The sequence below is a fragment of the Camelus bactrianus genome, chromosome 7 (genome assembly GCF_048773025.1).
Source record: "Camelus bactrianus isolate YW-2024 breed Bactrian camel chromosome 7, ASM4877302v1, whole genome shotgun sequence".
Classification (NCBI taxonomy): domain Eukaryota; kingdom Metazoa; phylum Chordata; class Mammalia; order Artiodactyla; family Camelidae; genus Camelus; species Camelus bactrianus.
Genome location: NC_133545.1, coordinates 43,326,473 through 43,352,772, shown reverse-complemented (window position 1 = coordinate 43,352,772; position 26,300 = coordinate 43,326,473). Strand labels below are relative to the sequence as shown.

Here is a 26,300-nt window from a genome sequence, read left to right as displayed (position 1 = left end):
GTGGATAATTTTAGCTTTGTAAAACTTAACAATACCTTAATAAGCAAGACAGTTTGGGCAAAAACTTGCCATTTGTCCTGGAATATTAGAAAAACAAGCCTGAGTCTCTCTCTCTCTTGCTTTCATGGATAGGCTCAGAATAAGTGAAAGAAAGTTACCTCTTTCACCCCCATACAAGTGCCTGCGGTATGAAGCTAATGAATGCCCCTGTACCCTCCTTCCTTCCCTATCAAGGAGAAATATAAGAATTTACCTTAAGTGATGATAATCTGCCATTTGAGGTTTTGCAGCTTGACATTCAATTTCCACCAAGAATCCAGGCATTTTTTGAGCAGACAGTGAAGATGCTGAGTCTTTGCCCGAGACCACATTATTTGCAAGAAGATCCCAAGCTTCTCCATAGACTTTTCCCAGAGAAGGCCTTTCAGAATTGCTGTTGAATCACAAAGAAGTATTTATTGTATAAGGTGATTGATGATTCCTCAGAAAATTGCTATTTTCAGGGTGATTTAATTTCGTTTTACAAGTGCGTGTGGTAGGGGGAGGGATAATAAGTTTTAGCAGTAGTCACAGTGCTTCCAGAAATCCCTGGCACCCGTTCACGCCTTGTAAGATGCACTTTATGCCAGGTTTGGCCTGACTGGGGCAGGAGTGTATTTGTTTGCCCCTGAATTTTCTTGGGGAGAAGAGGAGGGCCCTCAGAGACTAACTGTCCATTGCTTTTCTCTGGAATTTGGTTTGCTCCCAGGTAGACAACTGATCGCCCTTGCCTGTATCACACACAGGGCATCAGAGGCGAAAGGGGTAGCAGCGCTGACCACTGGCTAACGGTTAGCCACTGACGGAAAAAGCCTCTGACAGTGCAGAGGTAGGTGAGTGCCCCCTCCCATCTGTGCTAAAATTATTACATAAACTAAAAACTACACTAATTCAAGGCCAGGTGACATTTCTAATATTCTGGGGATAGTGTGTGCTGGTTTTCTGAATCATTTTGCAGAGCAGTCCCTTCAGTGACAACCAAATCTAACTTCTCTTTTCTGATTTGTAAATCAGTAAACAAATACTAGGGCTATGGAGATTGAGAAGTGGGTTTTGAGTTCAACCTTTTGAATCTAGATCTCTAGGCTGGGCAGAAAGTTCTGAGAGCATGTGAGGAAGGTGACCCTAGTTCAGAGTTTGGCTTTCTTCCAGCACCTAATACTCCCAGATCTGCCTTGCTTGGGGCACATTTTAGGGTGCCATGATGCTTCTTCTTTCCTTAGAAGAAATTTTGGAGGGTGTACTGGGAAAGTTTAGTTTATTTTGAAAGCTCTTGCTTCAAAGAAAGAAACAAATAAACAAACAAACAAAAATCCCAAGCTGTAGTTAGTGACGAGAACCTTAAAAACAACCAAGAAACAAAAAACAATCTCAACCCTTTGCACAAACTATTTTTTATCTCCAGGGAAACAGGCAGATTAAGTGTGAAGGTGCAATAAATACCAAAGGGACCACTTCTTTCCAAGTGTGTTCGGAGTTCAGCGTGTAGAACAGCTGCAGAAACTCCTGGGCCCACAGCACTGAGCGGTTTCACCTTTCATTGCAGGGAAGGACACGTTTCTATGCCTTACACAGACTTGAAGCCTGAAAGCCTGGCCAAGTTTGGGAAGAAGAGGAGCCCTCTCAGAGCTCAAGAGCCTTCCTACTCTTTGGAACTTTTCCCATAGTGGGTCAAACTCGACAAGAGTTCAGCTCAAGTTGAACACACTCGTACAAATTATGGGAGCAGTCAATTCAAGTGAACACAACTCAAGCCATCTACAGGATTTTTACATGCAAGGTCAAACATCTCAATCCAGAAAATTTTTTTCTTAAATTAAAAGTAAGAAACACACAAATGTGTCATAGAACTTTAATGTTTTTTAAACAGAGTTTATTCTTAGCATATGGCTTTCTATAGAGCCACACCACAATTTGGACAGTTGCACATGGGTCTAAATGCACTCCCCCTCCCCCGAGATTGTATCTCAGAATAAGACAACAATATCTCTACAACGTTTTAAATAAATGAAAAGAAGGGAAACTAACACATCATATCTACCACCAATGTCTATACATTTTGAGAATTAAATAATCTTGTGAGATCCACAATGTCTACTCATTTATTCAGTTCAATACAAGCTTGTATGAGCTGCCTTTAATGAGGGAGGGGGAGGTGGGAAAAACAGGAAAAGGGTCTGTTTTCTTCCTCTTGAAACAAATATACACGTACATGTCTGCTGTCAGCATGGGCTGTGCAGCTGACTTTAGCCGTCTCAGAAATATTTGATACCTAGTGGTCCTTCTCGGATACCCAAACCTGGCAGCCTTGTTCAGGCCAGCAGGTTGTTCCACCAGCCAGCATCTTGGTCATTGTCCTCTCTTGGGTAGCAACCAGCTCATACTCTTACTAGGATAATGTCTTCTTCTTCTTCTTCTTTAATTATACTTTTCACCAAGTTGGGTTTTGTTTTGGGGTCTATTATGATCCGGGTGGGGAAGGGTGGATGGGAAAAGCAGAAGAGAGGAGAAAAGGTGAGGGAAAGAACTGGAACATTATATGGAGGAGGGAATGGGTGTGGAGGCGCCCTGGTGAGGGTGAGGATGCGGGTGCGGGCTTTGAGTTTGTGCTTTCCCTGGCTGGCCTGCTGAGGCCGAGGCCGAGTTTGAGGATCGCATCTTTGTGTTGGGCAGTTTGTGATCTTTCTTCCACTTCATCCTCCTGTTCTGAAACCAGATCTTGACCTGGCGCTCGGACAAGCAGAGTGTGTGGGCGATCTCGATGCGGCGCCGCCGGGTCAGGTACCGGTTAAAGTGAAACTCCTTCTCCAACTCCAAGACCTGCTGCCGGGTATAGGCGGTTCGGGAGCGCTTTGGCTCCCCTCCGTTATAACTGGGGTTGACTGAAAGCCCATCACCCCGAAGGAGAAAGCCAAGGAGAAGGGAGTGGAAAAGAGGGAAAGGCGGAGGAGAGAGAAGGTGGGGTGGGAAAGAGCAATTGGACATCATCATTATATAATAACCTGACACCAAGTTCACGCAAGATACATAAAACGGCAAAGAAAATGTTTCACAGGCTATTGACAACGGGAAACACCCGAGAGCCATAAAGAATGGTGCTGGGCATTGGGGCTGAAGAAAAGCTTCAAAGACACATGGCCTGAAGCCTCTGCCAGGGCAATTAAATTTATGGGGGCTATAATTACTGCCCTAACAGTTTGGCGTCTCGTAAATCTCCCGATAAAGGGACCCGGGTACAAAAGGGTTCTCACGTTGGGATCAGGCGGCTGGCTGGCACACACACACCCACATCCCACTGTAGCTTGGGCCAGCTGGGGGCTCCCCTCTCGAGAGGCCCCCTTCCCCTCGGCCTCTCCCCCTGACCCTCGCCCCGACCCTAGAACCCCGGGCTCGGCCCCAGCCCACCCTCACGCGCCTCCCCAGCGGCGCCACGTACCGGCGCTGACATGGATCTTCTTCATCCAGGGGTACACCACGGGCTCCTTGCCCTTCAGGCCTGGCGGGCTCTTGTCGGCCAGGAGCAGTGGGCACGCGGGGGCGCTGCCCCCTGCCGGGACGCCCGGGGCGGCGGGAGCCGCCTCGCACCGCCGCGGGGCGGCTGGAGGAGCAGCTCGATGCTGCGGGGGAGGCGGCGGCAGGACCTGACTCGCGTGCAGGCCATGCGCGGGACCCTTGGCGTGCACCGGGGGCTGTTCGGGCTGCGGCGGCCGCCCGGGGCTGGCGCCGCCGCGGTAGCCAAAGGGGTAGGCGGTGTCGGCCGCACCGTGCGCAGGGTAGAGAGCGGCCGCGGGGTAGGAGGGCTCACGGGCGGCCCGCTGCGCGTAGTAGGAGGCGGGGGGCTCGCGGCTGCCGCTCGCGTGGGGGAGCTGGGGCTGCTGCGGCTGCAGGTGCTGGGCCGCGGGCGCTGGGGGCTGTTGGTAGCTGGGGCCCCCGCCCGGGCCGCTGTCTCCGCCGCCCGGGCCGCTGTGCTGCGCGTACTCCTCGAAGGGAGGGAACTTGGGCTCGATGTAGTTGGAGTTTATCAAAAACGAGCTCATGGTCATTAATTTGTGAAGTGCAAAAATACTAATTTTTCTCGCGTTGTCGTTTTTCTGGGCTGGCTGAGGCCCCTCCCCCTCCTGCCTCGCTTCCCATCCCCCCTTTCCTCTGCTCCCTTCCCCTCCCCCGCTGTCAAGCGCCCACCCCTCCCCCTCCCGCCGCCGCCGCCGCCAACGCCACCAAAGTTCGCGCCGCTCCTCCCCCGCCCGCGCCCGGGCGCGCGCGCGCTCCGTCTCTGCCCCGCGCGCGCCCCGCCCAGTACCTCCACGTGACCCACCTCCGCCAATGTGCGCGCCGCGCGCGCGGACCCGGATCAGGAAGCGCGCGGGCGGGTGATGGATGCTGCTGTCCGGCACCAAGCGGAGGGAGGGAGCTGGCTCTTTGGTCCTCCAACCCCCCAACTTTGAGTCCCGCTGGGAATTCGGGGCCCGCAGGCTTCTGGTCCTCTCAGATGCCCAGGCCGGGCCCTGTGCGTGCCCTACTCTGGCCTAGGCCTCGGGGCAGCTAGGCAGCAACGGGGCAGCCAGGCAGCCACGGCCCAGCGCTGACCTCGGGGGCTCAGCCTCGCCTGGCCTGGCGTCTTCCAGGGTTCGAGGCCTCCTGGGGGAGGGAGTGGCGTCGGGATCAAGGGGGTATCCTGTTTTTCATCCTGGCCCCAGAATGAAACGAATGAGGCCAACAGACCGGTTTCCCTGCCCCAGTTCGTGCTCGTCGCGTCCGCGCCCGACTTCCCCGGTTTGAGAAACCAGGCAGGAGCCGAAAAGGGTGGGTGGGTAAGCAGCTGAGAGAAATTGGCCTCAGGAGGTAAAGCAAAGCCATTCCAATATAACCGGATGAGCACTTTACCTTTTTCTTTTAAAAGCAGAATCAATTGGGTTTTTTCCCTAAGAAAAACCAGAATTTTCTTAAATAGCATCTCATTTGATAGAGATGTCGAATCAGAGTTAAACATGCTCGAATTTAATAGGTGCGATTGTGAGAAAGAAGATGATCCGGGGTGGGGATAGATAGAAGTGACGACGCCTCCACAAAATCGAGCATTGACACCAACAACTTCCTACTGCAGAACAATCCGCAAACAAGAACAAGACGAGGATAGAAAATAGGCACTATGCCGATAGGTCTGTTCCCGTTAAGAACTTTGTTTTGTCTTTTGGATGCTGCTTTCTCAGGCTGTATCTGAGGCTAAAGTTACATTTAAGGACAGCTTATAATTTCTGAATTGCTGAAAATTAGCATATTAACGATTTCTGTAGCTCTGAAAAGTGGGGAGAGAGGACTGTTGCCTGCCATTTGGTAATTGAAATTTGATGGGTAAACTAATTACGCCATTATTAACAAATAAATTACTTATTAATCCCATCTAATGTTGATCTTTGAAGTAAATAATGATGCCTTTAGTGTGTACTTTTCTAAGTAACAGACACACCTAGATCCTTTACTTTTCAGCCTAGATTAAAGCAGTGCATAGTCACCATTTTAAAAATACTTTCATACTGGCTTGCAAAGCAGGGATTTTTCAGCTGCTGTACCTTAGTTGATTTTTCAAAGAGCAGTATAAACAGCCTTCTCACAACTGAGTCTGGAACGCAGACAAGGAAAGTTATAGCCTAAGCCTGGAGACACTTCAAAAGGAATGTCAATTCTATCTTCATTTATATCGGTTACTCATATGAGTTACTAAATGCTGGAATATATCCATTTGATGGATAGTCATTTAATGCTTAGCCACATAAAGCCTATTATATGGGACTAATCTTTAAACTAATTTAGGAAAAGAGGTTAAAAAAGGGATCATGTTAGCTTTCTAACTGCAATCACCCTGAAGTGGTACAAAGAGGTTTTCCATGTTGGATGTGTGTCTGTAAAGAGTGCTGTCCATCGACATGCGGCACCCTGAAAAAATTTTTAAATGAAATCTGAGCCACAGACAGAAATCAACACTGACTGTAATCTTTAGACATCCTCTCTAGACTTGGGGGAAAAAAAACTAGCCTGTGATATAGCTGCCTAAACCAGTATCTCTCTAAAGCAAGAAAAAATTATATATATATATATACACACCATATAACATGAATAATATATACCTACATAATGTAATTTACAAAACTGGGCTCTCTAAGTTTCAGGGAAGAAAAAACATAGCAAGGAAATTTTGCCCCCCTCCTCGTGTCATCAGTCTTGAGTACAGGATCTTAACCATGTCTGTTCAATATTATTTACAGACTCTAAAACACAAAATTCATGTTGTTTAGCCTCAGAACCTTCTACTGAGTTTCTATTTTAAAGTATTAACGAGGTTCGGGCACTGTTTTGTATATGTAACCTAAACGAGTTAACTGTGCCTATGTTTCATGTGGTTCTATTACTTTAGGAAGATGGGCTTACACAGAATCCCCCCAAGGCCTGCAACTTGTCTTTGTGGTTCGTATCATAAACACAAACGGAGCCAGGACCACCAAGTGTTATCTCACACACCGACATTTTGACATTTTACTGCAAGATTTATGGCTGTAATAAACAATCTCAGTACCTTTTCTAATCCTTCCACAATCTCTCTTTGCAAGCCATAGCATCATTCAATTGAATCAAATAATCTTTTGAAAAACAAAATAAAAAAACTCTTGCCTTCACATGAGATCCAAGACACCAAAGTAAAGCCAGGAAGGAACTAACTCAATAAATAAACAAGTTCACCAGCAGCATCTCGCCCGAAAAAGATGGGACGCCCTGAAATCGAGCAGAGAGGGAGCGTGCTAATCTTCGCACACCAACTGGCTCCAGTCCCAAGCAGGGTGAAAGCGTTATCCTTTCCTTGGGAAACTGGTAAGCACATTTGCTCCTTTCCACGTGCTGGGATAACATATATTCCCAACAAAAGCTTTCTTAAAATCCCATTAAGTGAAATAACTTTTCATCATGTCCTCGAATCCCAGATGGAGGAGAGCGAAGGGAGTCCAAGGGAGAGGGAGGGTGAGAGGGAGGCAGTGTTTTGCAGCCTAGTTTGAATCTGATTTGAATCATTTTGAATATATTTGGAACAGCCTTCCCTCTTGAATGCAACCCTGTCCCAAGTTTCAAAGTGACCGAACAGTGACACCGTGTGCATTTTGTTTCTTATTAATCTTACACATTGACAGTCTTTGTTAAATCACAAGGCGCGCCCTTCACCAGCCGACATTTTCATATTTGTTAGACGCGTTGACCTGAAGTTCACCTCGGCCTTGGACTTTGCGCTTCTAAAAGGTCTATACAGTGTCTTTTAGAGAGCAGGGTGCTTTGCCCAGGTCACTCCTTCTCAGGGAAAATCGGGGTGGGGGGGCAAAGGAAATGTAAACGTTATGGAATGTATTGACTGTATTTGTCCTTTGTTCTCTAGAGTGAGAGACCCCCAGCCTGACTGTTCGCCATCTGAAGCACGCCTCTGGAACGCGCACGAGAATGGCTGAATTTCAAAATGCTTGATGGTGGCATTTGAAGGGCTTCCCCCAACCTACGCTAGGCATATGATTTTAAGGAAGCAATATTTTATCAAGCATTTGACCAATTAATTGTTTGGCGGTAATTTCCTCCAAGTAGGTTATACTAATGAACACAACCCAAGTCTAAGGACTGGAATTCACATTCGGATTAGACATTAATTTTAACCAGGATTGTGTGAGAGGCCTAAAGATCAAAATCCTCCAAATGAAAAAAGTACTCTAAAAGCAATAACTTCTGCAGGTACCTTTTCTTTTACTTTGCAAACTAGGTAAGAGGTGTCTGTGATTGTTGAAGCTGACATGTTTCTAAGGTGTGGCGCGTCTTTAACCAATAACACAATACGAAGGTTTTTCTCAAAGAGACACGTAATTGTCTTGGTAATAGAGGCGGTTTCTGTTGTCATCATTTCACTAGCCCAGATGTGGTGAAGTGTTCACTGCTGGAACAGTGGTCACCACAGTTGTTCCCTTTCTTCTGTTCTCATCTGGCTCACACCCATTTGGCTTCAAGCTCTTGGCCAGAGTGAAAACTTTACACATTGCACAGTGGAAGCCATCTGATTACTTCCATGAATGCAGTGTTTGGGAAATATTTGTTTTTTACCACTGAACATACCTGGCACCAGCAAATCCAATCAACCAGAATATAGTGGGATGATCTTAAATGTCCCTGCAAGAGTCTCTGTTCTGAGTAGCTGAATTAGCTTATCTGTAAAGTTAGAAGAAAAACCTGGAAAAAATTTATTTTCTCTTCTCTGTTTCACTACACTGATTACTTGAAGATCAATACATAGAGAAGAAAAATATGTCCCCCCAAAAATAGATGCTAATGACACCAACACTTAAGGTTAATATAGGTGCATGAATAATAAAATATCGTTTAGCTCTCCAGTTGCAACGCACACAGGAGGCATGGTTCCAGTCGGCTTCCTTCACACACTGTTCCTTTTCTTTTCTACTCTCCTGCCCTCCCTCCTTAGCTTGCTTTCTCTCTCCTTAACTTTTATTCCCAATGTATTTTTAAAGAGTATTTTCTATAGAAGGGAAGTCTGTCTCAGTGGGCTTCTGAAGTGGTCTTGCATTTGTGGATTCCACCTTCCTGCTAAAATGGCATATTCTTCACAGTTCAAGTTATTCACCTAGAGATTACAGTATTTCTCTTACATTCAGTGTAGGGTTAACCATAAATATAGCGAAAACCTTTTGATAACAGGAATATTTTCATGGTACCAAGAAGTACTTTCTCACTGGTGGAGGGGTAGAGGAATCCTTTCCCTTTTGGGAGGGTTTCTGCTTTCTTTCTGCCCTTCCCAGCTCTAAGATGTCTTCACATTTACTGAGTGGCAGTTTCAGAAAAAGCATTCTGTGCTTGAAAATTGCAAAGAATACACTTTGCGAGAAGTGCCTGTGTTTGTCCTCATTCTCACACACTTTAGGGATCATTATAGGTACTAAAGAGCAAAAAAACTGGCCAATCAAAATCACGGTTTTCAAGAAGTTTTCTGCCCCATTCTCTTGCCTTTAAAGGTATGATGGAACATTGGAAACTTGCTATGTTGTTTCTTAAAGGTCCACTGATGAGTTTTGAGCTTTTTTATTTTGTGACAAACCCACAAACAGACTCCTGGTTCTCCAACATCTAAGGTGTTGGTTTTTCAATAATCTATGCCTATTTACCTGCTGCTATTCCCTCAGAATGGGAGCAATAATTCAAGATGAAATACAGCATGTATTACTCTTGAAAAAAGGAATTTTCTATCCTTTCCTTCATAATTGAGGTCATTCAACCACTAGGGTTCACCTGGAGTCCATACCATGATACACGCGTCACTCCGAGCCATTTTATCTTTTGTGCTGATAGTCAAGATCGCAGCTCTAACATTGACATCAAACTCTGTCTGGGCAGATGACTAAGAGTGCTGCACAACGTAAACTTTTGACCCTCAACTTTTTGACCTGCAGTTGCAACCACAAAGATACACAAAGCTGTGCCTCTTCTTTCAAGGGGAAGCCCCCTCCACACACACACACCCAGGATCGCAGGGATGCCCTGCCTCTGCCTCTGCCTTTTGTAATAAGAGAGTGAATTGGATTTTGTGTGTGTGTGTGCATTTCTTACTGTATTTCCTGTCAAAACAGCCTCCTACCTCCTTTTGTCAGCACTTAAATAGGAATGAGATTACATTTAAGTCACTCATCATTACCTTTACAAGGAAAATTTGTAGTGGGACAGGGGAAACTTGCAAAAAGTAAAAGAAAAAGGAAGATGGGCAGAAAGCAGGCAATGGGAGCTGGAGACTTTAGCCCTTTATTTAAAAATAAAGACGCAGCCCTAATTGTTGGAAGAGCTGGCCCAGGCAGGCGAGTTGACTGTGAACTTGTACTAAAGCGTGCTCTGCTGGCGATTCCTAGGGTGTGCAGATTTATCTTCTCTGCATTTACTTAACCCGGCAGTGAACTGCATGGGCGTCATTTGTTAGGCGATGACAGACTTCACCTCCAGCAAGGGCTGCTTCACAAAATCGTAATAATTACCCAATAACCTTCATAACAAATATTATTATTGAAAAGACCCATTTGTGGGGAGAGGACCTGGTGGGAGAAAGGCAGCTTTCTTTGTGGAAAAACAGCAAATAAAACAGACCTACACAGATCCTCTAGTTCTGGGGTTTAGAATGGTTTGGACTGAGGTTCCCCTGTCCAGTGTGGGTGGGAGCTTTGGCAGACCCCCTGAGCCCTGCCTGGAAGCCCCGTTTATAATCATTGACTGGAAAGAAATTCTACCTTACAAGCCAAAGGAATGGCACCCACAATGTTCTGCACTCTCCATGGTGGGCAAACCTCGGACAGACTCCAGAGCCAAGGTTGAGGAGAGGCTTTGAAGGGCATCTTTTAAGATAAAAGGATTGTTTTCCTCTTTAAAAACCCATCTTTCAGGATGTAATTTGCTCTCTCTTCACTAATTGTTTGGATATAATACTCTTCACATCTCAACAAATGAACATGACTCTGTTTCTGGTAGAAAATTCTGTTGCTGTCCCAGAGCTGCCAACAATGAAGCAGGGGAAAGAGCAGGGAAAAAAGGAATCTTGGCATAATGTTGTGAAATTAGACCATGGAAACCCTAACAAACCCCTAAGTAAGTGTGACCAGAAGCTTCCTATTATATTTATAGTTCAGGAAATATTGTCTCTTCAGCTTGTAGAAACACACAGGGCCCGGCACATTTCAGACGACTTCTCCTTTTACAAGACAAGGAGCAAAGACACTTTTGCCACCGACTGAGGCTGGATGTCTTCATAAAGCCCTTGATGACAGTTTTTTTTTTCCCTAAGTAAGTTCCTCTGCGAAAATAACCCCACAGAATGCACGAGGGGAAAAAAAAAACTTATCTACAACATGAGCAGATAACCAACCATCCTCTTTACTATGCTTCCTATGAAAATAGGAGGAAAGAAAAAAATTCCTCCAATGACGTTCACGTAGGTCTGATGGGATGCTGTATTTTTAAAAAGTCATTTAACTTCATGTGAGTTGGCCTGCTCTCTTAAGCTCTAAAGTTTTATGATGATTACAGCAGACAGAAATAAGCAAGCTGACAATATTTATAGCCTGTAATTTTTTTTAATACATGGGAAAGGTTCCCCATATTCTGTGATGCTGGTCCAACAGTCTTTCTGCTGGTACCCACACCCTAGGGTGGGATTTGGCCATGGAAGTGGCGTGGACACTTCCTCCAAGCAAGTTACTCAAATGAACCTGCCAGTAGCCTTATCACTCTTTTTTTCTGCCACTAATTTTAGTCACCAAGAAATCACTCAAGCAAGGTCACCAAATGAGTAACTAAAATAAAACCTTAACCCAATATTTTCCAATAAAGAACCCAAAAGTCAGAGCAGCGGAACAAAGACTCCAGAATTCTCACAGACACATAAAAGAATTTGAGAACCCAAATAGAGTTTATATTCTGGTTCCCACTAAGATGCAGACACATCTTCCTAGCTGCTGAATTATCAATGCTCACTTTAACAGGTTACACAAAATGATTTCGGGGATTTGCCTTGCCACTATTCAAGAGAAATGGAACTTGTGAGAGGGTTTTGATTTTCCAAAAAAACTTCCCAGGTTTTGCTTTCTGGACTTCTGATTTTGGGATATCTGTTGGACTTACGTTGAGTGTAAGTGGCCTCTGCACAGCAAAGTTTGTGGAAATTCCTCACCTATACTTTCAATTTCTTCACTTTAAGGACTTAGTAAATACCTTTACCAATTAGCATCTGCAGAAGACTACTCAGCTAGCTCCTAAGCAGAAAAGCATTTGGAGACAGAAGATCCCATTTTTTGTTTCATTTCTGAGTTGGAGAATTTAGCTTAGTTCTTCATATGGGATATGGGGAAGTCCGCTAGGCCCCTGTGGGTACCCATCCAGAGAAAGACCCCAGGACAGGCCACAGCGTCCCCAGTCACGGCTTTGCCACTGAAGAATGTAAGGGGTTGGGGCCAGAAGGGGTGGCTGAGACCAAGCTAGAATTGTACCCCAGAAAAATTTATTTCACCTTACTTCCCCCATTGGTGCAATACTGGGGATTGTTTTGGAAATCATAGATTATGTAAATTTCCTGGGATCAAACAGAAAGAGCAGCTAACAAAAGAAAGGCGGAAATCTCCTACTGACAAACGACCAATTTCTTCCCTAAACTATCCTTTATGATGTGTGAGGAAAAACAACCTAATGGCTCTGGGGACTTTTAAGTTGGGCATTGAAGACACCTCGATTTCCCCCCAAACTTTAGGGCACAGTTTGGAAGAGAGACTTTGCCTGTATATTGAGGGGGAATAAATTTCTCTAATCTTTAGTGTTATCTAGGGGGATGCCTAAGTTGCCTTTTGAGGGTCCTGTGCGTAGATGTTTTAATTCTACAAAGGAGGAGAGGAAAAGGAAAGAAGGGAGGGAGAAGAAAGGCAAGGCGGAAGAAAAGAAAGCGCTTTAACTCCTTTCATTTAGCCTGGGGATTCAAAGAGTAAAGTTAAATCCGGCCATAAAGTTTATTGCTTCAGACTCACAGGCGGGTGAGAACAGTCCCACCGAAGTAAAAAGAACGCGCAGGCAAACAAGGTTCAGGGCCTGGTCCCGGGTGCAGAGGAGGGGGTGCTGAGCCCCCTACCCCAAGGTGGGGACCATCGGTCCTCAGCCTCCTGCAGGCGCCAGCGGCCTGGGCGCGGCCAGGCAACCCAGGGGCCCAGCCTGGAGGTGCGGCCCGCGCCCGGCCGGCCTCTGCCACCTTCCGGCTCTCCCGAGCCAGCCTGCAGCCCGGCCCCGAAGGCCGCCGCCTCGATTCAGTGCCGCCAAATGACCCGGGCCCGCGAAGACGTACTGCCACAGCCCCGCAAGGAATCCCGCCAGAGTCCGCTCAGCCCTGCCCGGGCCTTTCTTTCCAACTCCCCAGCGCGCCCCAGCACAGCGCGGCCTCGGCGCCCGCGGCCGGCGCCCCCCTGGCTCCCAGCCCCCACCCAGGGCTCCGCTGACCCCGCAGAACCGGGCCGCCAGCCCCGGAATGGGCGGTGGCCCTGCCCAGTCTCGGCACGCAGGCCCCTTCGCACACAAAAATCCTCTTTTTCCGCGAGGGCGAGAGCAGCGGAAGTCATTAACATCCGCGGTGGTGCAGCAATTAAAGTTAGGCCTGGGGATGCGGCGCGGCCACAGGCGCTTTGCACCGCGGTGCCTGTGAAAGCTGGCTCCTGGCGCTGCTAATATGGACAGAGGAAAAGTTTACTCTCCCCTTTGGAATTGCAAGGCAAGCTCAGAGTTATTGAACCACAGAGAGAAAGAGAAAGATCGAGAAAGAAAGTTTTCAGAGTACAAATAAACTTGAAAGCGTTCAGGGGGCGAGCTTACCTTAACTCGGAGGGAGCCATTTTTCAGAGAGTTTTGAGAACTTGTGGTTTGGACACTTCTGGACCTAAAATTGATAGTTTGAATGACCAGGCGGCACACGTAGCCTGCAAAAGAGTCAAATGGAGTCCAGCGTCAGTGAGATTATATGTTATGTGGTATATAATGTTGGATGTCAACTCCCCAAAACCATAAAACTTACTTTAATGGCCCCACGTGACGTTTTATAGCCAGTGAGCCGATCTGTCTGTGCTATGGATGATTTTACGATCTAATTCATAGACAAAACCCTATTCATTTGGCACCCAAATGTCATATAGCCGGAACTGGGGCTTATAAAGTTTACTGTTTTATAACTTTTAAAAGGAAAGACGGCATCAGTGTAAGCAGTCGGTAAATGTGCAAATCTCTAGTTGCGCTTTAGCTGCTCTGAGGAGTTTCCCAACCGAGCTAGGATGGGGTAAGTACCTTCCATTTGTAGCAAATTAATTGTAGCAGAAGAAGCCAACTGGGTTCAGGGAGGGCGAGGAGTGGGAAAGGGTGCCTGGATGGGTTAGGGGCAGAGGCTCTGGGGGCCACAACTTGACATAGCAGCAAGTGGAGGCCTAGGATGGCCTTAGGAGAGAGGCAGCATCTGGGTGGACCCCGAGGGTCCCTAACAAAGCCCTTGGCCTTTTCTCCTCTCTCTCTCTTCCTCTTTTTTTGTACCCAGAAAGTTAACTTGGTTTCCTCAGAGATAGGCAGGTTGGCTCAGGCTTTGGAACCACCAACAGCTTTTCCACCTCCTGCCCTGAACTCTCTGATGGGTCAGAGTTAAGGAGGCCGCGGGTCAGGATGTTGGTCTGAGGTCCTCTTGCACAAGCAGGCTGCTCAGGTAGCCTCAGACTCACTGCCTCCCAGCATTGGACAGACAGACAGACGAGCAGAAAGAGCCGCTTGCTAGTTGGCACAAATCAGACCAAGAGAACTTACAATAGAAAGTTTATTTTTTGTTTCCAGTCAGTATTTTTCCTTAAAAACAAATACAAAAAAAAAAAAAAGAGCTGATCACAGTTTGCTTAAACAGCCAGACTTGGACAATATTTGTAACTTTGTTCACAAAATCATACATCACTGAAGCTGCGCTTATAAGAGCCACTTCCAGAGTTCGTGCAAAGGGTCCTACAAAGGCACGCAGGGACACACCGCTCAGAGTCACAGTTTTCATCACAGAGTCACTAGTCACTACACGTCGAACAAGTTAAGTTGTGTCTCATCAAGTCATCTCTACAACAGCATTAATTACACAAGGAATATAGGTAGTTTGAATAAAAATATCTTTAACAGCTTGGAGCTATTGAGACAGGAACACTTCCACTCACATGCACAGTTAAACAACTGGAGTGCAACACACAACATTGGCACTAAACGAGGTCGAAGGGGGACTTTTTTGTGTGTTTTTTTCTCTTTTCTTTTTTGTTATAGTTACTTCAAGTAACACAGCTTGCTTCATATAAATAAGTTAAAACATCTATTTTTTTCAAGACAAAGCCATTCAGGACAAAGAGATGAACAGAAAGCAGATCTACTTATACAGGCGCTATAATGGCAATAAACAGGCTCATGATTAAAAGATGAATTAGGGCAACGAGAACAGGGCTTCTTCACAGAAGGAACACAAGGGAGTTTCAGAAAGTCACCTTAGTACTGACACTACGCGGGGTCCGCTAATACTGCTCAGTACTTTAAACGCTCAAATACTCAGGGGCGGAAGGCCCCTCCCGCCGCCGCCATGCTCATGCTTTTCAGCTTATTATCTTTTTTCCACTTCATTCTCCGGTTTTGGAACCAGATTTTAATTTGTCTCTCGGAGAGGCAAAGAGCATGTGCTATTTCAATCCTTCTTCGGCGGGTCAGGTAGCGGTTGAAGTGGAACTCCTTCTCCAGCTCCAGGGTCTGGTAGCGCGTGTAGGCCGTTCGGGCCCGTTTGCCTTCCGGGCCGCCTATGTTGTCTGCAATAGAAAAGTCAGCGGTTTAGCCACCAACTCCTCCGCCTCTGGCTACCAAAGTCCTCCAGCTGGACGAGCCAGGGTCCTGAGCAGGGTCCTGAGCAGGAGAAAAGCTCAACAAGTCCTCCCTGCTCGCCCGCCTACCCCTCCCAAATTTCCTTCCCTCTTCCTTTCTAGAGAGAAAACAATACGATTTGGACTCTGGGAACAATCGGCCCATCTGAGGCTGGAGCCGCTTCCCGGAGGATCGCCCTGCTTTCCCTCGCCCCTCTCCTGCCCTCTGGCCCTGCCCCTGGCGCACCCGAGGCGGGGCACAGACCTCTCAGGCTGCCTACCGCTAAGAAACCCACCAAAGCAAGGCCCTTTTCTGAGTGCCCAAGTGGCCTCCAGGTCACCCTTCCTTAAAAGTTCCAGCCCGGCGAGCCGCCTCCTGTTCCAGCTTGAACGGTTGGGGCGCCTGCTTTCTTTTTCTTTCCTTTCCTTTCCTGCTGTCCCTTCCGCCCCCAAACTTCAGAATTCTGGCGGCTCTCGCCTCGATTATTTCCCCCGCCAAGCCCCTTTTCGGGGACTCTAATTAGTAACGCTGTTTCCCCAGCGTAGCCCTCGTCATAAATTATCCGTCCTGACAAGCCCGATTCACGGCCCCTACTGCCATCCTCTACCTCTTTGCGCCCAGCTCGGCTGGCTTGACCCGTGAGCGCGTTCCGAGGCGCTGGGATTCGATCTGGGTTTTTTTCTCTCCCTCCCACCCAACGTGTAAACTTGCCTCACCAGCAGCCCCTTTCCCCCAATTTGGGAGCGCTGGGCGCTGCAGAGAAGAGGAGGAAGAAGGAAGGCAGGGGGAAGGAGAACGACGGGGAGAGGCTCCACAGGGCTGGGAGAGGCGAGACCAGGAGAGAGACAGGGAGAGAGAAGGCGGTAAAGGAGAGAGGGGGGACCGAGAGCCGCGCCCCCGCGGCCGCATGGGTTTAGAAAAAGGTTGGCTTTACCATGACTTATGTGCAGCTTGCGCATCCAGGGGTAGATCTGGGGTTGGGCGGGCGGCGCCGGGCTCGGCTCGCTCTGCGCGCTCGCCTGCTCGCTGCTGGCAGGGGCGTCCTCCTCGGCTCCGGACGCCGTGCCAACCCCCTCTCTGCTGCTGATGTGGGTGCTGCCGGCGTTGGCCGAGGCGCCGCTGGAGTTGCCCAGGGAGTTTTTCCCGCCGTGGTGGCTGTCGCTGCCGGGCGAGGGGGCCACGGCGGAGCAGGGCAGCGGGTCGGGCGGAGGCGAGTGCGTGGAAGTGGCCGGCTGGCTGTACCTGGGCTCGGCGGGCGCCGCGCTGGCGCCGGCCGCGTAGCTGCGGGCGCGCTCCCCGGAGCCAAAGTGGCCGGAGCCTGAGCGGCCGACGCTGAGATCCATGCCATTGTAGCCGTAGCCGTACCTGCCGGAGTGCATGCTCGCCGAGTCCCTGAATTGCTCGCTCACGGAACTATGATCTCCATAATTATGCAACTGGTAGTCCGGGCCATTTGGATAGCGACCGCAAAATGAGTTTACAAAATAAGAGCTCATTTGTTTTTTGATATGTGTGCTTGATTTGTGGCTCGCGGTCGTTTGTGCGTCTATAGCACCCTTGCACAATTTATGATGAATTATGGAAATGACTGGGACATGTACTTGGTTCCCTCCTACGTAGGCACCCAAATATGGGGTACGACTTCGAATCACGTGCTTTTGTTGTCCAGTCGTAAATCCTGCCTGATGACCTCTAGAGGTAAACTCGTGCACTAATGGGGGAGTTGGGTGGAGGCGAGAGGGGTGGCGCGCGCGCCCCAGGCGCGTGCCCGCCGCCTGCCGCCGCCGTTCAGTTGGACTCGAGCGCCACCCGCTGGAGGCAGGGCGCATCGCTCCGCTTCCGACCCGGGGCTGCAAGGGCCGGGGTCGAATTGAGGTTACAGCCCATTATGGCAAAATTATTGCATTTCCCTCGCAGTTCCATTAGGATGTACCAATTGTGAGGCCGTCAGCTGCCGATCGCGTGCCCGGCGAGGATGCAGAGGATTGAGGGGAGATGGTGACTTGGTTTTTATTTACAACTTTATTTCCCCGCTGTGCAGCCCCTCTTATTTTTATGTCGAGGTTGGGGTCCGTTCTGCCCGTCATGCTGGCAGCTCTGAAATTTGAAAATACAGATATCACCTTCGGGGAAGGGGGGAGGCCATTTAGCCAATTGGAGAAATAAATCCTGCCCGCAGCAGCAGCTACAATTACGGCTCTGTTTTTGCGAGCGCATAAGGGACAGTATCCCTGCTGCTCTTAAATGACAGGCGTCTATTAAAGATAGCTTTTGTGTAGTGTTTCTCTTAGGCGAGGTCAAATTCCATACACTTTTATAACCAGAGTCGATTTTTCTTTCGTGTAAATACGGTTTTCGTGTCATTAGTTTGCTATTTAATTTCTTTAAGTATCCGTCCTGGAGAATCTTCACCACCGGGTACCGTTTCTCCAGCCAACTGGGCCCCAAGTCGGAGGGTTCTCAGTGAACCCAGTGAGTGGGCCCAGGCTCCTTGCAGCCATAGAAGCTGCTTGGGGGCTGGGGATCCGTGGGCCGAGTTATTAGGGTCTTGCTTAGACTTCCAGGAGTAAAACGAGGGCGCTAATGAAAGCATTTTTGTGGCAACTACCTCCGTAGTTGTCTTCCTGGATTCTGAAAGACGAAAGCAAATCACAAATAGAGCCTAAAGGCATGGGGTGGGTGTCTCCCCCACTAGAGGCTAGGCATCGCAGTTGCCACTGGCACGTTTGGAAACCAGGACTTTTGCCGCTCCCATAGCCCTGGGCTCCCACCTTAGGTCCTGAAAGCTGTTATGGCAGCGCCGGCACTGTCGGAGGCAGGGAACCGGAATCTGGAGCTCAGAATCTGGGCTTCTGGAGCCCAGTCGTTCCCGGATCTGTAAAGTTCCATCCGCTCCCAGGTTGGCTCCGCTGGGCTGAGGCTGTTTCTCTTCCACGGACGGTTGCGCGCGGGGCCGAGAGACTAGGCTCTCTCGGGGCCCCCTTTGTTCCTCGCGCTTCTTCCTGTCTGGGGGCGGCCCGGGAAGCCACGGCAGTACTGGGGCCCCAACATTTAGGCCCTGTCTTTCCAGTGGCGGGAGTTGATTTGGTGATGCCCTCCGGGCCTTGGTGGCGAGGAACCGAGGCGGAAGCGTCCAGACACCGAAAGGTGCTCGGCCCCAAGGTTCCTTCCTCTCCAGCAACCCAGCTTCCCGAGCTCAGGGCCGTGCAGAGGCACTAACACAAGAGCCGGGGACGGATCAGGGGCGCGCCCTGAGATCCGGAGCCGGCTTAGGCAGCCTTGGAGAGCGGTACTGCGTGTGCAGTGCGCCCCGGTCCACCGCTGGGATTGGCTGTGTGTGGGTTTTCTTTCTTTCTTTTTCTTTCTTTCTCGTAAGAAATAAATGCTCAGGCGTTTGCAAAGCGCCGGGATCCCCTGAAGCTGCGGAAATCCCCCAGATGGGAGCAGGCGGGAAGAAAAGTTGGGGAGCAGGCCAAGGCAAGGGGGCAAACCCGAGGGAGGTTGCGGCGCGGGCCTGGTCCCTGCCCACGCGTCTACTCGCCCGCCTTTGCCTCAGCGTCTTCCCCGCTGGGCTGTGTGGAATTGATGAGTTTATTTTCCTTTTTCCACTTCATGCGGCGGTTCTGGAACCAGATTTTGATCTGGCGCTCGGTGAGGCAGAGCGCGTTGGCGATCTCGATGCGGCGGCGCCGCGTCAGGTAGCGGTTGAAGTGGAACTCCTTCTCCAGCTCCAGCGTCTGGTAGCGCGTGTAGGTCTGGCGGCCTCGGCGCCCGTGACTCCCGTACACAGCACCTGCGGGCAGAAACGGCCGGGCGCCGGTAAGCCAGGATCCGGGCAGCCTGACCAGCCAGCCTCGCGCCCCACGCCCCGAACCTCGGGGCTGGAAACCACCAGCCTCTCCCACTATGTCTCCCCTATGTCTGGGGCCGAAAGCGGGCTGGATGGGAGAAGATTATTTCATATCAAGCGAGATACTCTCCTCCTAAAACGACTTGGGGTGGCAAGTTATTGTTTTTGAAAAATCTGTTCTGTAAAAGAAACAGTACGAGCAAAAGAACAGAACAGCATTCTTAATTCGGGGTACCTAAGTCTGTTTTGTGGGAGTATAGTGTGTGTGTGTTTGGGAGTGGGTGTGGAACCCTGTGAGTAGGGTAGACACTCTGAATTCATACACGGACCTCTGTGAAGATGTTACTGTAGCCAACCACATCAGAACACAACATGCTTTTTGGAAAACTCAAAATGGTCAGCCCTCTCAAATCTTTGCAAATCCCTCCCAACTGTATGGCCCTTCTGAGGAAGACAGAGCTCTTGAAAACACAAGTGAATTTTAAAGTAAGACACTACAAATTTTAAAAAATCCACATTAGGCTCTGTCCTTCTCCAAGGATTCCTGGTGGAATTTTGGGAAACCAGGGGCAAAAAGAAGGAGCTATGGGCCATCAGGGGTTTCTGGAATATGGGACTGTGATGGGCTATCTGTTCTGGTGCCTAAGAGACCCATGGGTGGGGGTCTCTCCCCAAGCTGGGCATATGAGACTCAGGCAGGGCCTCAGAAGGAGGCAGAAGTTGGCTGTGAGTGAGCAGTTGAGTGGAAGGGGGAGGAGGGGAGGGAGGAGAGAGGAAAAATCCTGAGGCTGGGGATGTGGCCCTCCTAGGCTTTGGGGAGACACTTTGAGGGGCCAAATGAGGGCCTTTAGATGGGTTTAAGAAGGGCAGAAAGGTGAGGGAGTGGGAGGTAAAGGAGAGTTCTCAGGATGGGTGCAGAAGGGGATCTGAGCAGGGTGTTACCAGGATGTAGTGTAGGCAGGCACTCTGTCCCATCCAGCCTTGCTCTCTCTTCAGGTTACCTGTCACTGAGTCTCACATAGCATGGCAGTGACTCCCCCAAGGTCCCCTAAGGTGTCACCTTACATGGACACAAATGCACTGCCTTCACTCTGCCACAACGTGATTTCCCCACTGGGGATGGGTAGGGTTTTGTTTTTTTTAATTTTTTATAAAAGCCAAAAAAACTTTGCTCATTCTTTCCTCCTTTCTATTTCCTCCTTCTACCCTTCCTTCCTTCCTTCCTTCCTTCCTTCCTTCCTTCCTTCCTTCCTTCCTTCCTTCCTTCCTTCCTTCCTTCTTTCCCTGCCTCCTTCCCCTCTCCCTCCACTCTCTTGAGGGGCTGCAGGAAAGCACCTTACCCGCGCAGGAGTTCATCCGCTGCATCCAGGGGTAAACAGGGCTCGTGTACTTCCGGTCGGTGCCTTCGTCATGGAGGGCTTTGCCCGGCACGCTGCTGCTGTCGGGTTTGTACTGCTGCTCGGGAGAAAAGTGCAGGTAGTCCCCGGGGCCCCTCTGCTTGCCACTGCCCGAGGGCGAGGCGCCACTGAGGTCCTTATCAGAATAGAAACACGAGGCCCCGTACTCGTAGGACGCCCGGTTGCAGGCCAGGACGGAGTTGGACTGTTGGTAGAAACAAGGTGAGGTGTACGTCTTGTCCGGGAGGCTCGACGCCCCATACGAGGCCGGGAAGGGCCTTAGCGCGTCATAGCCGGCCGGGTAGAGGGGCAGCTGGCCCAAGAAGGAGTCCTGGCCGCTAGGCAGGCTCCCGGGGAAAGTGGGATTCACAAAATAGGAACTCATTTGCGCGCCCCTCTGCAGGACTGTGATTTGTTGTGTATTAGTACATCTGGCTATAACTATTAGTAGTCATCGAACTGGTTTGTTTCTGGATGGCCGAACGCCAAAAGCGACAGCAGCAAATCGCACCAGCTGACGCGGCGGCGGCCAATGGGAGCGAGCGCCGGAGCCCGCTCCCCGGGGACCGCGGCGACCGAGGCAGCAAAGTTACAAACAGCCCCCAGCCCGCCCGCCCGCCGCCCGCCCGGCAGATTAATGGACGCGCACAGCCAGCCGGCCCGGCTCTCTCCCCGAACGCCGGCGGCGGGCACGGCCCCGGCAAGGGCATGAGGATCGGTCCGGGATAGGGCCACCCCGCGACCCGGCTGCCGCAAAGGCCCGGCCAGGCCCACTCTTTTCTCCACCCCTTTCGCCTTGTTGGATTTTGCTGGGTTTTCTCTCCAAACAGGAAACCTGACAGCCCCGCGCCGGGAGGGGCGGTGACAAGGATGGCTTTGCTCCGGGCCGCCCTGCCCTCGCGGCGGGGCCCAGAGTTTGCCCCACCCTCTGCACTCCCCACGCGTGGGTGTGGGTTCCGGAGCTGGAGAAGAGCTCTGAGAAACCAGGCCTTCATGCCCTGCTCCTCACTTCTGCGCCTTAGAAATCGGTGCATCCCCTCCTTCTTTCCTTCCCCACTCCCACCAGGGGCCTGGGCCACGAGAACAAGAGGAGGAAGGCTCATCTCGAGTTGATCAGGACCAGGATGAGTCCAGTCTCTTTCCCCCTTCCCCCACCGGCCCCTACTCCCACACACAACATATCCTTAGAGTCTCCAAGGGCTTCCTTCTAATGGCCAGTGACTGCTTTGCCTCAAAGCACCCCCACAAGCTGTATGTCCCCTTCCCACCGCCTTTGAATCCAGGCACTGAGAGGTCAGAAACCACTGGTTTCAACGAGAAAGGGACCTGCAGAGGAGTGGCTGTGAAACTGAACTCTGAAGCCAGCCTTGGGACCTGCTCCTCTCACCCCGCTCCCCGGAATTGCAGTCCACCACCCTGACTGCTCAGAGATGAGACAGACCCAGATGTGGAATCTCTATCCTCATTTCAGAGGTGCCGGTGACTCTGGGTCCCTGGCCCAGCTGGGCACAGAGGGCAGCTCTGTTGACCAAAGGCGAGGGTAATTGATGTGCTTGGTTTCTGGGTTGCCTATTTGTCCTGGGGTGTCCCCCTTTCCTGGGACTTTTTGGGGACCTGCCAAAAAGTTGGAGCCACAGTTGCTCCAGAACCAGAAACAGTTGTCTCACCGGCTCCAGAAATTGAATTGCTTTTACCACAGTCCCAGGCCTGGCCTTCCCCAGACAAGACGTGAAAAGCCTGTCCTGGGCTGCCATCTCTTGCCTGAGAGTTGTGCCTTCGAGACAGTTGACTTTTACAGCACATGGATCAATCTCATTTTGTAAAATGTGGTATCTTTCCAATGGCACTTTTACAACTGTATTTGTTGGGCTTGTAAAACCCCTTGAATTAGCTTTAAAATCCTCAATTCTGTGGAGCTTGAAGAAAGACTATTTATATGATTTGGTTGAATTTCCGGAGGGTGTTTATATGCTCTGTAAAACTGGCGAATGCGGATTGGTGGGGTTCAGGACTTGAGGGTGGCAAGGCCCCCCTAGGAATCTGGAAACGAATTTCCTAATCTCTTCCTTGCTTCTTGATTTTTACCCTTCATTTCCCCCAAGGGGAAAAAATTGGGAAAGGACAGGGCTATGGTTGGCCTCCCCAGAACCTATCATGCATCTTTGAAAGCGGCTGCTGCCCATCCAGCAGGGGCTGCACCCAGAAGCCTTCTGCCTGTGCCCCAATCAATCCAATTCTGGAAAGTTTCTCCTTTGCATGTATAAAGAAGGGCCTGACAGGAGAGGATACAATTTTAACTTTCTCTTGAATTTCTTCAAGGAAAAAAATCAGGTAGGTGAAAATGAAAGTTCAAGAGTCAAAAATTAAAAAGGGAATTATTTTTTAAAGCTGTTTTAGAAGAAAATCATATTTGAGTTATTGTTTCTTAAACAAGACCGTCAGATGACAGTGATTTCAAGCAAGTAATTATCATGTAAGATGAAAATAATCATTCAGAGATGTTGATAAATGTTTACATTTATAATGTCTGCTTCATTCCTCCAAGTCCCACACAGTCTTGGGGCTGGTGGCAGTTTACTATTATTAGTAGTATTTGTTATGGTTCGACCTGGGATTCTCAATCTAATCATTGTCCCAGCCGACAAAAGAATTTGATTTCTCAGCTAAGAACCAAAAAACATTATATTTCTAGCTTCTACAGGCACTAAGATGGAAAAAAATATATTAAATTGAAATCTGTATGTGGCAGCCAAGGCTGGTACTTATGTTGGCAGACTCCCAATTTATTTCTCCAACCAGCATTAGGGGTGTGTATGTATGTATGTATGTATGTATGTATGTATGTATGTATGTATGTATGTATGTGTGTGTGTGTGTGTAACAAGAGGGGGAGAGAGAGAGAGAGAGAGAGACCCATTCAGGCAAGGATAGAAGCCCCAGACGCTGGAGGGAGCCTCTCCTGGGATGGTGATAATGGCCACCAGGGCTCTTTTCTCTGTCAAAGCCACACAGAAAGTCCACTTACCTTTCAGCTGTTCTTCAAGGGAAACGGGAAGGTGAGCAGGGCCTCACAGTCCGCCCTTTCACTAGGCTGCCTACTGAGCTCCTCGACCTCTGCCAGCCTGGAGGGCAGCCTGCTGGTGGGTAGGGGGGACCTTGAGGGCCCCCCTTCTCCCCGATCGCTAGACCAGGCCAGAGCCCATGACACACAGGTGCGTCCTCTGTGTGTCTCAGGCCCTCGCCTGGAGCCAAAGCCCGCCTTCCTTGCCATAGCCAATCCTCCTCAGGGCCAGTCGGGCCTGCAGGCCTCAGGGCTACGAGTGCTATCTCCGATTTCAAAATCCCAAAGCGGGCGCGGTTCCCGAACCAGTGTACGTCCCCGGGGCGCCTTGGGACGCGCAGTTTGGACAGAAGCAGCCGTGACGTGCCAAGCGGCCTGTGCAACCAGTCTCCATGGTGCTAGGGTTGGGGGAGGACCTGAGTCTAGTCGGGCGTCCAGCTCCAGTCATGGGTGGCCAAGGCGGGGGAGGTTCCTGGCCAGTCAGGCCCTGGGAGGCCGCCCCTCAGATTCTCCCTCGCCCCCCTCTCCTCAAGCTGCCTGGGAATCTCTGAGGGGCCCGCGCAGCAGTCGCGCCAAGCTGCACGACGCGGGGTTGCGGCTGGCGTCGGTCCCGGCGACGGCCACAGCGTGGCAGCAGCGAGCGCCCGGCGCGTTCGCAATAAATAATCAGCCGGCGGCAGCCGCAGTCAAGCCGCCCAGGGCCCTTCGATGCAAATACGCCGCTTTATCCGCCCCAGCGCACCCCTCTCAGCGCGGGTGGACGACCCCAAGGTCCACAGGCCCTTCTTAATTATCGAATGCGTACCAAGCCATTATCCTAAGGTGGGAAAACAACAACCAAAAGCAAAAAACAAACAAAAAGAACTTGAGCCCAGAACCTCAGGATCATTTCTGGTCGCTGTCCCAGAAAGCTCCCATGCCAAATCTATTCGAGGCGCACCCAGGCCGGCCAAGTCCAGTTCGTTCCACCGCCCTACGTCAAGCCCATGCCCGCGGCACCCTCCACGCCTCCTCCGGGGCTGCTGAACAGTCCTTTCCCGGCTCTCGGGAGATGGGGTGCGGGGCGGTTGCCAGCCAGTCTGCTGCGCCGAGGTGGTTTGGGGGGGGGTCCCCCTATAGCCCAGGCTCGGTTTGCGTCCTTCCTTCAGCCTTAGCTTCGGGCTCCTGCCACTCTCAATAACACCAGATCCTGCGCACCGAAACTTCCCGCCAAGCAACACTCAGCCAATTAACCCCATACTCTTCTCCAAAACAGAATTCCACCCACGCACCTATTCCCTCTCCCCGCGCTTCAGACACCTATTGGAAAACCGCGTGAAGGGAAGCGAGCTCTCAGCAGAGGACTCTGGCTGAATTAGTAAGTTTGCTTTTTTTCCTTATTCTACCTTTCTTTCCAGAAACCACTTCCCACAGAATAGAAGGTGCTGTGTTGATGCTGATAAAACGCCCGTCGATGAATTCACCTTGCCCTCACTTCTTCCCACCTTCCCAGGTCGGGAACTGTCTCCAATTACTGGAGAATTCAATCGAACCAATTGGGTCGTGAAGGAAAAAAAAAAAATCCAAACCCAGGAGGCTGGCGGGGGAATGCGGGGTGCAAGGCCACTTCCTTTTGGGCTTTGTGAGGTCGTTGGGGAAGGGAGAGAGAAGACCTCACTGCTCCTGCCCGGCGCAGAGCGCTGTGCCACGGAAGGAAGGAGGGCATTCACTGCCATGGTCTGGGAGAGGAGAGGAGAGGAGAGGGAGGGACTGTGTGTGTCTGGGTGTGTGTTTGTGTGTGTGTGTGTGTGTGTTAGCGCGCGCGCTCGCGCGAGCGGCTGTAGTGTGTGATGGGGGCGGGTGTGAACTGGTAAGTGGGTGGGCGAGGGTGAGTATGCCCTTCTTGAAAGCCGCCCTGGGTGCCCTCTTCCACCGCTGCCAGCTCCGGCTGCCATCTCACCACCTTTGCTCCTGTCTCCCCACTTGTCTCACCTTCAGATGACGGCTCCCAGAAGCTCCTGCCCCTCTGACAGCTGTCGCTTGGGCAGCCCGGGAAGACGAATTGTCCTTCTTCCTGGTGCTAGAGGACGCAGGAAATTAGCCAGGTTGCGAGTTGCAAAGCGGCCGCCGCGGCGCCGGGAACTGGACGCGCCCCATCTCCAGCGGGAGCAGCCGGGCCGGGCCGGGCCGGGGCCTCGCCTCGCTCGCCATCGCCGGACAAAGCGCAGCCAAGCCTGGCTGGAAGGCAGAGCTCTGAAGCAGGCAGGATGGAGCGGAGCAAAAGAATGCGGCTCTATTCTCGCAAGGGAAATTATAAAAAAGTTCATGTTCACGGTTCCCATCCACATGACCGACAGCGGCCAATGGAAGGGCCGAACAACTCATAAAGTTGTATTGCAAAGTTGTAAATTTTCATAAACAACAACGGATTTATGACCCTTTCCCCATCACTAAGAGGAGGCAGCTCTTACATCGGCGCCATCTTACCACGGAGGCAGCCCCGACTTTGGGCCGCAGG

General features: G+C 50.5%; 3 protein-coding genes and 2 long non-coding RNA genes across 5 annotated transcripts; 1 reads left to right on the top strand and 4 right to left on the bottom strand.

The window, feature by feature from the left end:
- Window positions 1-294: 294 nt before the first annotated feature.
- Window positions 295-25,912, bottom strand: LOC141578152 (uncharacterized). Its single transcript, XR_012508149.1, has 3 exons — window positions 25,775-25,912; window positions 13,456-13,559; window positions 295-433 (listed from the first exon to the last, which is right to left on the bottom strand). It is a non-coding gene; the product is annotated as an uncharacterized LOC141578152 (long non-coding RNA).
- Window positions 1,878-4,198, bottom strand: HOXA4 (homeobox A4). Its single transcript, XM_010968662.3, has 2 exons — window positions 3,476-4,198; window positions 1,878-2,921 (listed from the first exon to the last, which is right to left on the bottom strand). The coding sequence occupies exons 1-2, from the start codon at window positions 4,080-4,082 to the stop codon at window positions 2,575-2,577; spliced, it is 954 nt and encodes a 317-aa protein (XP_010966964.3). The 5' UTR covers window positions 4,083-4,198; the 3' UTR covers window positions 1,878-2,574.
- HOXA5 (homeobox A5) lies at window positions 14,417-17,324 on the bottom strand. Its single transcript, XM_010968653.3, has 2 exons — window positions 16,430-17,324; window positions 14,417-15,443 (listed from the first exon to the last, which is right to left on the bottom strand). Exons 1-2 carry the CDS (start codon window positions 17,322-17,324, stop codon window positions 15,193-15,195), a joined length of 1,146 nt encoding a protein of 381 aa, XP_010966955.3. The 3' UTR covers window positions 14,417-15,192.
- HOXA6 (homeobox A6) lies at window positions 19,023-21,872 on the bottom strand. The gene is made up of 2 exons (XM_010968654.3): window positions 20,686-21,872; window positions 19,023-19,288 (listed from the first exon to the last, which is right to left on the bottom strand). The coding sequence occupies exons 1-2, from the start codon at window positions 21,125-21,127 to the stop codon at window positions 19,029-19,031; spliced, it is 702 nt and encodes a 233-aa protein (XP_010966956.1). The 5' UTR covers window positions 21,128-21,872; the 3' UTR covers window positions 19,023-19,028.
- On the top strand, window positions 25,022-26,215 carry LOC141578154 (uncharacterized). The gene is made up of 2 exons (XR_012508151.1): window positions 25,022-25,160; window positions 25,781-26,215. It is a non-coding gene; the product is annotated as an uncharacterized LOC141578154 (long non-coding RNA).
- Window positions 26,216-26,300: the final 85 nt, after the last annotated feature.

Coding starts and splice junctions, on each gene's coding strand:
- HOXA4 (XM_010968662.3), bottom strand. CDS start 4,082: ATGACCATGAGCTCGTTTTTGATAAACTCCAACTACATCGAGCCCAAG. Junction 2,922..3,475: donor GAAGATCCATGTCAGCGCCG/GTACGTGGCGCC, acceptor ATGGGCTTTCAG/TCAACCCCAGTTATAACGGA.
- HOXA6 (XM_010968654.3), bottom strand. CDS start 21,127: ATGAGTTCCTATTTTGTGAATCCCACTTTCCCCGGGAGCCTGCCTAGC. Junction 19,289..20,685: donor GCGGATGAACTCCTGCGCGG/GTAAGGTGCTTT, acceptor TTCTGCCCGCAG/GTGCTGTGTACGGGAGTCAC.
- HOXA5 (XM_010968653.3), bottom strand. CDS start 17,324: ATGCGCCCTGCCTCCAGCGGGTGGCGCTCGAGTCCAACTGAACGGCGG. Junction 15,444..16,429: donor CAAGCTGCACATAAGTCATG/GTAAAGCCAACC, acceptor TTTCTATTGCAG/ACAACATAGGCGGCCCGGAA.